Consider the following 14,476-nt stretch of genomic DNA (forward strand, 5'->3'; position numbering starts at 1 on the left):
GTTAATTTTGACCCCAAACCGGAGTCATGTGTGGTGGAGTGGCCTCCCAGGAGGGCTGGGGATGGCGCTGATGCAGACAGCCTCACTCCGAGCCGCGTGGGATTGTCGCTGAGGTCAATGGGGCGGGGCCACATCATGCAGAGGAGTAACAGCGATGTGACTTTAGGAGACTTGGATTCCTCTGGGAAATCAGCGGGAAAGATAGCCCGAATGGTGGGTGACAAGGTGGGCGTGGGGTCTCAGAGGGACTCAGGTGTGCTGCTGCACAGGGAATACGGCAGCCTGTCATCTCTGGAGAGGCAAAGTCAGATCCAGGAGCCGAGCGCAGACGGCCAGGGGCCCCTGAGTCCAAACGCACTCCGCTTCAAAGACCCCTTTCTGCTTTTAGGATTGAAGGAAACCCCTCCAGAGCCTGACGGCTTCTTTCGAGGTTTGTCTGCTTCCACAGGGGACTCCCACAAACCTGATAAACCACCAAAGCCTGAGGGTCTGAGTAAAAAGTCTAAATCCACGCCCCCTCAAGTCCCTCAACCTGTTCCGTTTGACAACCTTGGAGGTGGAGCGTGGGTGAGGAACTTTGCCCACTACGATGTTCAGAGCATCCTGTTTGACCTCACGGAGGTGGCCACAAATAGAGACAGCATCGGACGCAAAAAGAATATCACCTCCGGGGCTTCAGCTGCTTCCCAGCTTCGCCCACCCTCCCAGTCCACCCCATCCTTGCCCGCACAGGGTGGGAGCAGCAATGGGGGGAACACCGATGACCCCGAGCAGTCACTGCTGCTGGATGAAGGCGACGGCAACGACAACGAGCTCCTCCTCAGCTGCCCCCACTTCCGCAACGAGACAGGAGGAGAGGAGCAGGTCGGTCTGGGTCAGTCCTCTGGAAAGAGGGGGCTCTGGTCAAGCCTGCGAACCCCCAATGATGCCGTTTCTGTCCTGGAGGAGCCCAGAGAGAGTCACGTCCAGCTGCAGGGCAAGAGCAACTACTTCATCGAGCACGCCGATCTGGGAGCTCATTACTACCGCAAATATTTCTACATGAAAGGTACGTCACAGAGCACAGCCTGACACCTTCAGATGTGGCTTCGTTCATTTATTTTCAGCTCCGCAAGAGAAAATCCTGTGAATTTTGGTTAAAAGTTGCAATTTTTCATTTGAGACTGTGTGAGCAATATTAGAGCAGAGCAAGTGGTCAGAAAATTGACTTTTAATGAATTGAAAATTGTTCAGCAGGGAAGATGAACGTTCAGCTTTGATACAAATGAACCTTTATGTACGACCGAGTATTAGGGCCACGCTAAGAAAAAAATTACATTATGAGAATAAACTCATAATATTATGAGAATAAACTCGTAATACGTCCTGGGTCGGCTCGCACCTGCTGTGGACAGCCTCCAGTGTGAGTCACTGTGTTTATGAAGTAGTCCACGATCACTTTTGGGTCACTGTTTGTGAAATATGCCTCCATCCACATTATGTCATGACTAAATCCATCAATGCAGCCATTAATTGCAGTGCCATACGGCTTCAGTTTATCATAAGAATCCATATGGCACAGTGCGTTGGGCCCCCTGCTATTGTACTGCTGACGTCAAGTCATTTTACTGCAGTTGTAAGACTGATTTTTCGTCTCGGAGTTCTGATAGTACTACGAGTTTATTCTGGTAATATTACGAGTTTATTCTTGTATTATTTCCACTTTGTTCTCGTAATATTTAGACATTCTCGTACGACTTTATTCTCGTAATCTTACAGCATTATTCTCGTTCATTACGTAATTTGTTTGTTTTTTCTTAGCGCGGCCCTAATACTACGTCTTATTTATGAAAGTGTGAATCTGTTAACTTGCAACATCTGTGGCATTGTGCTGTGTGATAAAACTGCACATTTTAGTGTGGCCTTTTATTGTGGTCAGCCTAAGGCCCTCCTGTGAGGGGGATGGATTATCTCAGCAAAGGACAAGTGCTCACTAACAGAGATTTACACAAATTTATGAACAATATTTGAGAGGAAAAGACCTTTTGAGTACAAATAAAAAGTCTCAGATCATGAAGAATGAGAGCAAAGTTTGTATTTTTGTTCAGCGTAGTACGTAATAATCATAATGATGAGTGACATTTGAAGTTGCTTGTTGTCAAATGTTTTTATAGATAAATCCAAAGTTGTTTTTTATTATTTTGCTTAAATAGCTGTCACGGGTCTTGTTGATCACAGTCTGCAAAATATTAAAAAATAACATTGTTTATGATTTAAAAAAAACTTTTGATCGTATTCATCAAGATGAGAGTTCTGCGATGGAGTTAAACTCAAAGCAGTCTGCTCCTCAGATTATTTTTTAAATATGAATGTTTCTGATGACTTATTTTATATATGAATGTTTCTGTTCAGTGCCATGAGATGACTTGTGTTGTGACTTGGCGCTACATAAATAAACTGAATTGAATTGAATTGAAATTCACGGTGGCTCTACAAAAAAGTTCATTTTTCTATATATTTGTTGTTTTTTATTGGTTTTAAAATTACAGTTAGTAATTAAATAATGTACTATTTGTCCTCCTTTTCATATGCCTGCCCACTTTTCATCACCCCAGCTTCAAGGTCAAAGTCTCAAATAAAGGTCAAAGTTAAAATAAGGTTTTTGCTCGTCGGGGACGTAACTTCTGATCTGGAGAAGATAATATAACAAATCTTTATACACATGTGCATAATCATTAGACAGTTGCATATACTTTTCATTACCCAAGCCTCAATGTCAAGGTCATAAATCAAGGTCAATGATTGTACAACATACTTTTTTGTTGGAGCCGTTGCTATGCATTGCTGTATAATAGTTTGTTGATGGGCGTTTAATGTGCTGTATGTGATAACTGAGTGCTCAAACTCAAGTTAATCAATTTTACTACAATACTCATCAAAAATGAGTCGTAACAAGCTCCCTCAAAATGAAAATGTGCACAAAAATCATTCTATCTGTTAATGAACCTTATAATTTAATTTCCTCTTTAAACATTTTAGGGGTTACATTTTTATTTAATTATTTATCTTTGTGTGATCAATGTTTCTTGATATGGTAAACAAATATTCTTGCAAATGGGCTTGTTTTGGAAAAATATTCATAACTTCCTGGAAGTTTTATTTTTTTAATTTAATAAAATGTACCTGTCAAACCTTAACTGCGTTTTGAGCTCTTTTATGAGCCTCGTATGTTAAATCTGGACAGATTTAATTTCCGCACCCACTGAGAGAACTCGTTAACTGTGTCGCTTTTTATCATTTCTGCAATTTCCTTACAGAACACCAGAATTTCTTTGGGATTGACGATCGCCTCGGTCCAGTGGCCATCAGCTTCCGACGGGAGGAGAAGGAAGGGTCCAGTGGAGCTCAGTACAACTACAGGATCATCTTTCGAACCACAGAGGTAAACGTGCTCTTTTTTCTTGCGCTCCACTTTCAGAATCTGTGGAAATAATTTGACTGGATGTGCCGGCAAACCTTCTCTCCTCAGATGAAAACTCTGCGAGGCTCCATCTTGGAGGAGTCGGTGCCTTCAGCTGCCCGTCACACCACCCCCCGAGGTCTGTCTCCCAAACGGCTGCTGGAGTTCATCATGCCTGAGCTCAACCTGCACTGTCTGCGCTTGGCCTCGAACTCCCCGAAGGTCCGGGACACCCTGCTGAAACTGGATGAACAGGGGGTGAGTGGGACTCTGAGACACTACAGCTGCAACCAGAGGGCTTTGTTCAGTCAGACTTTGAAGGAATAGTTCATTCGTTTGAGGTGGAGGTCTGTGGAAACATTATGAACAGTTAATATCTTACCTGTTGCTGATAGCTCCCATTTTATAGAAATAGGCTTCAATATGACGAGCGTTCAGTGCAGTTAACTAAAAAACAAAAGGCAGACGTGGCAGCACACTAGAAATCTCTAACCTAATATTCAAATGCAGACCAACTCATCGGTATAATCAGAACAGGATACAGAAAATCATGAACATACAGACGACAGTGGAAGACAATCCGTGCTGAAATGGCAAATCAAGGAAACCAAGAATGTAGACAACCAGAAAGGGAACGAATAAAACCGAAACGCCTGATCAGATTGCAAAACGGGAACAAGTGTGAGTGGCGATGCTGTTTAAGATCTGAGCAGGTGAAAAATGAAACACAAAAAGCAAAACCATCAAAATAATAATCAAAATATTCTAATCCGCACACATTTGGGCTTGATGGAACGGTCTTGGTCCCCTTCATAATTGCTGTTTGCTCATTAATCCAGTCGAACATAAACTCATATTTCTCCAAACTAAGTTATCTACATCAGGTAAGATATTAATTGTTTATACCTTTCCACAAATCCCCACTTCAAAAGATCTGAGCTCTTCCTTTAATATCTAGAGCTTTTGTTTGTTCACTTGAACCGCTTTTAACTTACGTTTGGCTAAAGCTCCAAATTTTTCTGAAAAACTTGAGTCCTTTGCAAAGATTAGATTTTGTTTTATCGTTTTTAATCTTTGGTTGTCTGGTAAATGTTTAAAATTAAATTAAAATAAAAAAAAATGGTTAAATATTATCCTGCTAAACAATCTGAAACACAAGAAAACAAAAGGATAAAAAACAAGAAAGTCTTTAAAACTGTATTTGAAATTTGAGACCAGTAATGTGCCAAAGAAAAGACTGAATACATCAGGTTTTAAAATCTCTTTAATATTGTGACTTACAGACTTTTCTCTTCATACTGAAGAAGTTGTAAATAACTTAGTCCTCAATGAAATCTCAGAAACTTCCACCTTTTATGGTGTAAAACTCTGTTAGCACTCAAAGGCCAATAAATCTCATTTATGAACAATAAATTGAGGATTTAAATGAGGATGAACAGCTAGAAATATTTTAATTTATTTATTTTTGTTTTTTTCTGTGCAGCTAAACTTTCAGAGGAAGGTTGGTGTGATGTACTGCCGCGCCGGGCAGAGCTCCGAGGAAGACATGTACAACAACGAGAGCTCCGGGCCGGCGTTCGAGGAGTTTCTGGATCTGCTCGGAGAGCGGGTGCGACTGAAGGGCTGGGAGAGATACCGAGCTCAGCTGGATAACAAGAGTGAGCTGAAAACACGCCCCGCACCCGAGTCTATTAGCCGCATCGCGCTTTGTCGCAGTGCCGTTATCCGAAGGGCATCAGTGTTTCAGTGAAAGCCTGAGATAACCGTTATCTGGCCACGTGTAATCTGAGTAATGCCTGCAAAATGGCATCGTCGCTGCTGATTATCTCCGAGCTGCTTCCTTCAGTGGGACAGATTTCAGTCTGGCTGTGACGGTTTGTGCTCAGGCTTCAACTCGGAGATGGCGTTTGGTTTAAACGCTTGTTCTGTGTGTGTGATTTGCAGCGGACTCCACTGGAACGCATTCCCTCTACACACGCTACCAGGACTACGAGATCATGTTTCACGTGTCCACCATGCTCCCCTACACCGCCAACAACACACAGCAGGTACAATGTGACGAACGGCTTCGTTTTCCTGCTCCTCCTGTTGCAAAATCGTCGTTAAAATACTGTATGTGAAACTCGTGGGTTTCACAGAGTTTCTTTACTAAGGGTGAATCTGTGCAACCTTCATGACACCTTTCTGTGCAGACTGTTCTGCTTTGCTGAAACTTTAATAAAAGCTTCTGTACTTGGAAATAAGCATGACATCCTGCGTCGCAGTTTTCACTCCCACCTTCTGTTTTCACCGTTGCCTCAGAGGCGGATTTCTTCCTGTTCATCTGGCTGTGCAGTCTGCGGTTTCAGCCTGTTTGTGAGGAAATCGAAAAGAAGTCACAAGATTTGAGGCTAAAACAAAAAATAATCATTTCAAAAATGGCCGTAGTGGCTGAGCTTTAAAAAGTCTCTGAAGATTTTGTTAGAAAATGTCCTTCTGTTGTGATAAAAGAACTTAAGTTTCACATATTGCAAGTTACAGTGCATAAGAGACTTGCTCTTATTTTTTTAAAAGTTGGCATTATTCGGACTATAAGGTGCATTAAGCGAAACAAAACAAACAAGTCAAATTTTACTCAACTCATTCACAATAACTCCCATCATTGTTGAGTTGTACCACATAAAATCGGTTCGAGGTCAGTAAACACAACCACCGGGCTCACTGTTGATTTTTGAGACAATGAAAGGATTTTAGGTGTGCCTTATAGTCTGAAAAATACGGTAATTTCCTCATGCTTAATTGAAATGACTGAGTGAGTTTGGATTATAGTACCAAAGCCTCTCTCGTCTTTTCAGCCCTTTTATTGCAGCCATGCGCAGGAAGTGCACCGAGCCACTCCTCGTCTTTACATTGCGAGCTGTTTCTCATTATAGATCACTTCTAGCTACAAACTAAAATTAATTCTGACACAAATTACACCCATCAACGCATGTTTTTGCTATAAAAGAAAGCAGTTGGCTGAGAAATTAAATGAGAAATGTTTTGTTTTCATGCGTAGATTTATCTTTGTAGTTTCACCAGTGACACTTGGCTCTGAGCCCTTTTTATTTGGCTCAATCGTCTTACTTGATGTATTTATTTGGTCCAGGTTGAACTACGATAACAAAGGCCTATCAAGAGTTAAAATCACATGAAACTTCCTCCAATAGATAAGTCATGAAACCCGGTCTTTATTGTGAGAAGGTGGTTTTCCAAGACAGGAACTTAAAGAATCAAAGGCACTTGTAAAGCATTAGTAGTTCTGCTTTTCTCAAGTTAACTGTAGTTTAAAAAAAACTTTGAATTTTACCTGTTCACAATGAAGCAAGACGGCTTTAACGTCTGATGCAAAGTGCATGCAGCCGCAAAAAGACAAAATTAACAGTTTCCAAACTCAAATTAAATGGTCTAATTTTCAAAACACAATTTTTTTTAAAGCCTAGCATTCCTTAAAGGAATGTGTTTTGCCAAAAAAACAAAGTTTTATGCAGAGTTCATGCAATATGTAGTCTTCAAAAAGTGTGTAGTTGATGCTCAGCTACTACCACACCAACGTTTAGCTCAGTATCTTTATAATTGACCGACTTATAGCCTTTTTTTTGTTGCTAATGTTGATTTGTAAAATTTAGCAACATTGATGATTTCTTTGTTTTCAGTCTGAGCGGGTTGATATCATGTCGCTGCGTTTGTGTTTTGTCTCCTCAGCTGCTGAGGAAGCGACACATCGGTAACGACATCGTGACAATCGTGTTCCAGGAGCCGGGCGCTCTTCCGTTCACTCCCAAGTCCATCCGCTCCCATTTCCAGCACGTCTTCATCATTGTCCAGGTCCACGAGCCTGGCACTGAAAACGCACATTACAGGTTTGTACTGATCGTTTTATCACTTCCTGCAAGTCTCGGATAATTAGATGCTTTTATAGAAGTTAAATTCAAGCTGATTTGTTGCACTGTTACAGGCGAAGTAAAGATGTGAGAAGACGGAATTAGTTTTCCGTCTTTTGTGCTTCTGTAAGAGTTGTAGCCACCTCAGTTTAGGTGTCAGGCAGCCGAGGAGGCGACACCCATGTTTTCCACATACAGTATAACCCTGCTGCTGAAAATCAGACAAAGATGGAACATTTGAAGATGGAACTCTTCAGCCTACACCTCAGTGTGTTAAATTAGATCAAGACATATCTGGATTTTTTTTTTTTTTAACTTAAAAAAGGGCATCCCACAAGGCTCAGTACTCGGCCTGTTGCTGTTTAGTCTCTTCATAAACGACTTGCCCCTGCACTGTTCAGGTGTCAGCTGTCAACTTTATGCGGATGATGCAGTTCTTTATGCACCCGCTAAGCCACCAGAACAAGCTGCAGAGGTATTATCCAACTGTATGTCTGACATCCAACAGTGGCTCATCCAAAATCAGCTAGTTCTGAGCATTTCAAAAACAGTCTCCACGTGTTTCTCAATAAGAAAACTTGCTTTAAAAGAAAAATTTAACGTTCATTTACAAAATGAAAAAAAAAAAAATCACTCTGTTGCAGCATTTAAATACCTCGGTTTGGTGCTAGATCCTCATCTTAAATTTGATAAACACTGAAAGACAATTTCAAAAACAATACAAAGTAATATTAATTGTTTCAAACTAATTAGAAACTTTATACCAAGTCAGGCAGCCCTGCTATATATGCATTCTACGATTTATCATATATCATGACCACATGGGCTCAGGCCTCTCCAACTGCAACCAAACACATTGGCTCTTTATACAACCGGGCTGTAAAAATATGGATAAAAAGCCAATCTGCTGTCACCACTGTACCATTATTAAGAAATATAACCTAATGAGCTTTGATAGCTTTATTAGTTTTTGTTTTCTTAAACTGTTTCATAACTGCATCAATCGTGTAGCACCTGCGCCATTACTTACATTTGTTGAGAGACAGAACAGCAACAGAGTCACTAGAAGTTTCACAAATCATGACTGTAAAATTTTGCAGGATAAGTTTTGGACAGACAGCCTTCTCTGTTAGGAGCTGTGAGCTGTGGAGCTCATTACCTTCTGATCTTAAGACCACAAATGACATTAAAATAGTCACTTCAAGGCTTAAGAATTAGCTAAAGATGAACCAGAATTGTACTCATTTTTAAATAGTGTAATTGTTTTAACTCAGTAGTTTTAGATACGTTGTTTTATATTTGTTTTTCATCATTTTATTGTATTTACTGTTGATTTGAACTTTCCATTTAACCAACTGTTAAAGGTCCGTCTAGGGACGGGTGTTGTGAATTAGCTTTGGCTATAAACACTGTGATGCAGGCATTAGCTTGTTTTGATCTATGTTTCATATATCTGCCCTGTCAAATAAACAATAAATACATTTCTGCCTCTGATTTTTGCCTCTGATTCGCTCTCCTCCTTTCCTCTCAGGGTGGCTGTGACACGCTCTAAAGACATCCCATTATTTGGCCCCCTGTTCCCAAAGGGTGCACGGTTCCCTCGCTCGCCCGCCTTCAGAGACTTCCTCCTGGCAAAAGTAGTGAACGCCGAAAACGCTGCCGAGAAGTCGGAGAAGTTCCGCTCCATGGCCACCCGCACGAGGCAGGAGTACCTGAAGGACCTGGCTGAGAACTACGTGACCACCACACCCATTGACTCCTCCACCAAGTTCCCCCTGCTCTCTCTGGGTGGCAAGCGGAAAGACAAAATGAAGGGCACCAAGGGAGCCGAGCTGCACAGCGCCGGGGCGCTGGTGTGGGCAGTGGTGGTCAACAGAGAAGATGAATGGGAGGCGGGGGAGCCGGCGCTCCCCTGTCTGCTGGGGGTGTCGGCGGAGTCTGTAGTGCTCATCGAGAGGTGCAGCCGCAGGGTGGTGTTTAACTGTTCCTGCCGGGACGTTATCGGCTGGAAGGCAGTGACTGGGCCTAAAGAGGGGGGGCCTTGCTTGGATATTTTCTACGAGCGTGGGGAGTCGGTGTCGATCAGTGTGTTGGAGAGCCAAGCAGAGGACATAAAGGAGGTGGTGCAACGGCTTGAGGTGAGTGGATTCACCATTAGTTGAAGGACTGCACTGAGCGCCACACATCAGATCCTTCTACTCTGCTTTCATCCCGCAGCTCGTTACGCGAGGCTGCGAGGCCCTGGAGGTCATCCCCCTGCGGGACGGCGTGGGGCAGCCCGGCTTCCTGATGAACGAGGAAGGCTTCGTGACGGAGCTGCAGAGGTTCTGCTACGCCGAGAGCGGCGGCCTGCAGCTCTGGGCTCGCGTGGTGAGGCTGTGTGGACACTCCCTGGTTCATCTGAGCTCAGAGGAGAGGACCAGGGTTCTCCGCACCGCGCACAAGATCCACATCACCGTCATTCCACCGGACGAGAACGGCAAACCTCGCAGGTAGGCGATCGTGTCGGGAGGGAGACGGGCAAGTGGGACATGAGTATGTCAGGTCACAGCTGGTTCTGCTGGTAATGATGGGCTGCAGTCCCCTAAATCCTTTTTATTGATGTATAATCACTGACTCAGCCACTGAAGTCAGAGAAATAGAAGAATCATCTGTGGACTCATCTCTGCTGCTCAGAGCAGAGGGATCCTCAGAGAACCCCCCTGACATATCCATGTTTCTGCCCTGAATCACGGCTCTGTCACAGTGACGTCATAATTTGTGACAGAAATGGGGCTTCAAAAGAATCTTGTGATTTTTTTTAATTTCTTTTTGATTGTATGTATAGTGTTCTCCTGTTTGAATATTTAGTTTTTGTACCTAAACTACAACATACGTTGTGTTGTTTTAGCTATCTGTACATCAAAACATTTAGCTCTTCCAGGAGATGGGTGCAATGACCTTCGGTCTTTATAACTTTTATACTTTTCAAATAATTAAACTTTATTTACAACTATTTTACTAATTTAAACAAAACACATATGGCTACTTTTAGATTATTGCTAGTTTTCCAACGTTTAGGTCTTTGCAAAAGTGCTAATTTTGTTTGTTTTGTTTTATTAGCTAAAATTTAGCCCCTTTAAACCTTGAGCTATTGTCCTTTTTTTAGCTTTTACCTAGCATTTTGCCACTTTGGTCTTTTATTTTGCATTTAGATGTTTTAGCTTTAGTTAGTGTTTTGTTTTTAGCAATTAGCTGGTGTTTTGCTATTTTTTGTCTTTCAGAGAGCATTTTGCTTTCTTTTGCTTTTAGGTAGAGTTTTTCTCCATTAAGCTTCTCGCTAGTGTGTCTTTTAGCTTTTGGCTTGCATTTAGCCACTTTTGTCATTTAGTTAGCATTTTACCTTTTAACTTTAGCTAGTGTTATGCTCTTCTTAGTTTCTAGCTAGTGTGTTGTTGTTTTTTTGCATTTATATAGTGTTTTGAGATTTTTTTTTTTGTATTTCAGAAAGCATTTTTCTTTCTTTAAATAGTGTTTTGCTCCTTTTAGCTTTTAGTTTTCTGTCATTTGACTAGCATGTTGCAAGTTTTGTCTATCAGTTAGCATTAGCCTTTTAAGTTGTAGTAGGTGCTTTGCTTTTTTAGTTGTAGCTAGTGTTTTTTGTGTTTGTTTTTTATTTTAGCAACTTTTTGTCTTTCAGATAACATTTTGCTTAGCTTTTAGGTGTGTTTTGCTCCTTTTAGCTTTTAGCTTGTGTTCGGTCCTTTAGCTCTTGGCTAACATTTGTCCACTAGTATCTTTTTGTTAGCATTTAACCTTTTAGCTTTAGTTAGTGTTTTGCTATTTTTATCTTTTAGCTAGTGTTCTGTGTTTTTAGCTTTTGGCTATCACTAAGCCACTTTTGTCTTTTGGATAGCATTATGCCTTTTTTTTACCTTTAGTAGGTGTTTTTCTCTTTTTAGGTTTTATCTAGTATTTTGCATGTTTTAGTGATAGTTTTGCTATTTTTGTCAAGCTGCTTTCTTGTAGGAATGTTTTGCTCCATTAGCTTTTAGCTGGTGTTCTTTGTCTTAACACTAACTATAGCTAAGAGCCAAAGATTTTAGCTAGCGTTAGTTTGTTTCAGTGTCTCGGGCAAATTTCAGCAGTCATTCTGCACACAGCATTCCCACTGCCTTCTCAGAGAAAATTTGACTTTCTCTTGTTTATTTCTGAGCTTAGTTACCGTGAACTTGTTCTTGCTGTTGTTTTTGTGCTCTGCAGAAGTTTCTCCGAGTTGTACCAGAAGGCCATTAAGGATGCAGAATGCAAGCCCGGCGAGGCCCATTTGGGAGAGGCCTGGGTGGTGGATGAGAGGGAAGAAGGGAGGGAGGAAGAGGAGGAGCGGGAGAAAGAAGAGGACCTGAAGGCAGATGGGGTCGGTGAGGTGGAGCTCATGGAGGTTCAGGTGGAGACGGACGGGGGTGAAGAACAGACTTGTGATAAAGGTCCAAACGAGGAGACATACTCGCTCATCACGCTGCCCACTTTACCGTTACTGAGGGCCACGTCTCTGCAGGAGCCCCCAGCCAATCAGAACCAGGGGAGCGGCTCCCCACAGCTCCCTCGCAGCCTCTCTCTGGAGAGACAGCTGTCCTTCACTGATACATGTGACGGGTGAGTCTTGTTAAAGCTAACGATGTGTGCACCATGTCACTACAGTATATTTTGCCCTATAAGTCACAGTTTTTTGCATAATTTGCATTCCCTGTGACTTATACGCCGAATCAAAATATTTATGGATATTTTCCCATATTTATAAACCAATTTTTGGCTGAGATATGACCGTTTTCATTCATTCTGACTGAAAAAATTGAACACTACCATTTTCAGTCGCTAGATGGCATTTGAGTGTATGGCATGCCATTGTATTATGTAATAGGTAAAGGTGGCTATTAATAACACAATCAGCTTGCCATAGACTGCCACCGTTGTCTGCCTGGAGCAATCATCAAATCAGCTTCATTTCGCTGCGCCGCCCCGGCAAAATGCAGCTAATTTGATCATTGAAGTGCATTTATTAAGTAAACATTCAACTGAGACACGTTTACTATAATTTCGACCAAACAAATAACTGTTTTAGGTGTTTATCTTGTTAAATTTAGAAGAAATACACAGCAAGTCGCCCTCTGCACGTTCACCTTTCTGCGTATTGGCTTTTGAAATGCAGCTGATTTGACCGTCAAACTGCATTTATTAAGCAGAAGTTAGACTGAGACACACCTTTAGTATAATTTCGAGCAAACAAATTGTTTTAAGTGTTAATCTTGTTAAATTTTTGTTAAAGTCCTCCCATGCACGCTCCCGCAGCCACCATTTTGCATTTTTGGAACAACACCGGCCCACATTTCCGGGTTGTCAGCGGTGACGCATATTAGATGCGACTTATACAGCAAAGAGACGTATTTATGGATTTTTCCACTTTATTAGACATATTTGGACTGATTCGACTTATAGGGCGGTGCGACGGGTACGGCGGAAAATACGGTAATTAGATGCAGACATTTGAAACCTACATATGGAGTTTAATAAAACTGATTTTGATTTTTCTGACTAGTTAAAAACATCAGTTAATGTAAACTGGATTGAACAGTACTTACGTTTGATTTTAATGCTAAAATACCATTTTAATTAATGTCTGGTCGGGTGTGACTTTTTTATGAAGCCACAGAACAAAGAATATTTGAGGCTGTTGTTTGTTGACACAAAACTATTTTACATTTGTGCATTTCTTTTCTATATGCCTGTCAAAGGTAAAGGTCAAAAATCAAGGTCAAAGCGCATAGGTTTATGTATGGTCTATGCATATCCAGGCCATTGTTATAAATTGCCGTCTTGCTGTATAATAGTTTGCCGACAGATGTACGATGTGCCGTATGCGGTACTCTTGTTTTACAAAAGATTTTTAAATGATTAGGATGATAGCAGAGTAGTTTGTGGTTAAAGAAATAGTTCCTGTTTAAAAGTTGCTTTAACTCAAATATCTGCAAGAGATGAAAATTGCTGCTGACTGGTGATGCATGAATGCTGCAGTTTCTCTGCAGTGACGACGTTCGTTTGTGATTTGTTTACTTCCTTTCGACTAATAACTCTTACATACACTGTAAAAAAAATTCACGGCACATTTGCTGCTGCAGCTTCACCGATAAAATCCTACACTTAATCCTGTAGTTCAAAGTAAATTAGATGACTTTAAACTACTTCACAGTTCACGAATCCCAGTTATAACAAAAAGAAGAGCAGTTAGTGACATGAAGTTTTAATACTTTACTGGTTATCGAACCGGAAACTACACCATACATGCAAGCTCCTCACATAAAAAGCCCAGCTGACTGTGTTTACTGCAGTTTTAAATCACCACAAATGAAACACAAAATAAATGACTTTCTCCAAGCACCTTTTTTAGGTCCCAGAATGCTTTGCTGTCACAGCATTTCGCTGAATGACAGAAATTTAGCACCATTCGGACTTCACCGTGAAGTTAGAGCAAAGGTGCACATAGGCGCGCATTAGAGGAAGGAAGAAGCCTAAAGATTACAGTTTTCTTAGCTGAGCAGTGGATCTTCATCTGGAAAAAAACTGAACCACTTTATGTGCAAATATGACAACACAAATGCAAAATTATTAATAATAATAGATAAAGTTAAAGAGGCCAGACTGAGATGGTTTGAACATGTCCAGAGGGGGAACAGTGGGTATATTGGTGGAATGATGTTAGAAATGCAGCTGCCAGGAAAAAGACAACGAGGAGATATATGGATGCAGTTAGAGAGGACATGGAGGTAGTTGGAGTGAGGACAGCAGATGTAGAGGACAGAGATGGAGGAGGATGACTCGCTGTGGAAACCCCTGAACAGAGAAAAGACATAATAATAATTATTATAATACATTTTGTTTTGAAGTCACTTTTCATGGCTCTTAAGGACACGTGCAGTAAAATACAATGTAAGATGCAGTAAAAAAAACTAACAAACATTACAAGTAGATAACATAAATATGTCTTTGTGCGAGTTAGCTTGCTGCGAAGAAGGGAGCTTCTGAAAGAAAGAAAGAAAGAAAGAAAGAAAGAAAGAAAGAAAGAAAGAAAGAAAGAAAGAAAGAAAGAAAGAAAGAAAGA

At 41.2% G+C, this 14,476-nt stretch overlaps 1 protein-coding gene across 1 annotated transcript in view; it reads left to right on the forward strand.

The window, feature by feature from the left end:
- Window positions 1–200: 200 nt before the first annotated feature.
- The window catches only part of zmp:0000001168 (signal-induced proliferation-associated 1-like protein 1), a 30,387-nt gene continuing 16,111 nt past the window's right edge, over window positions 201–14,476 (forward strand). The window contains exons 1-9 of the mRNA XM_037688108.1: window positions 201–1,048; window positions 3,297–3,421; window positions 3,509–3,697; window positions 4,923–5,097; window positions 5,384–5,487; window positions 7,163–7,320; window positions 8,873–9,479; window positions 9,559–9,833; window positions 11,584–11,976. Of these exons, the coding sequence (XP_037544036.1) occupies window positions 211–1,048; window positions 3,297–3,421; window positions 3,509–3,697; window positions 4,923–5,097; window positions 5,384–5,487; window positions 7,163–7,320; window positions 8,873–9,479; window positions 9,559–9,833; window positions 11,584–11,976 (2,864 nt within the window). The 5' untranslated portion in view covers window positions 201–210. The remainder of the gene's footprint in view (window positions 1,049–3,296; window positions 3,422–3,508; window positions 3,698–4,922; window positions 5,098–5,383; window positions 5,488–7,162; window positions 7,321–8,872; window positions 9,480–9,558; window positions 9,834–11,583; window positions 11,977–14,476) is intronic.

Source organism: Nematolebias whitei, chromosome 14 (assembly GCF_014905685.2).
Source record: "Nematolebias whitei isolate Nwh7 chromosome 14, NemWhi1, whole genome shotgun sequence".
In the NCBI taxonomy this organism is placed as follows: domain Eukaryota; kingdom Metazoa; phylum Chordata; class Actinopteri; order Cyprinodontiformes; family Rivulidae; genus Nematolebias; species Nematolebias whitei.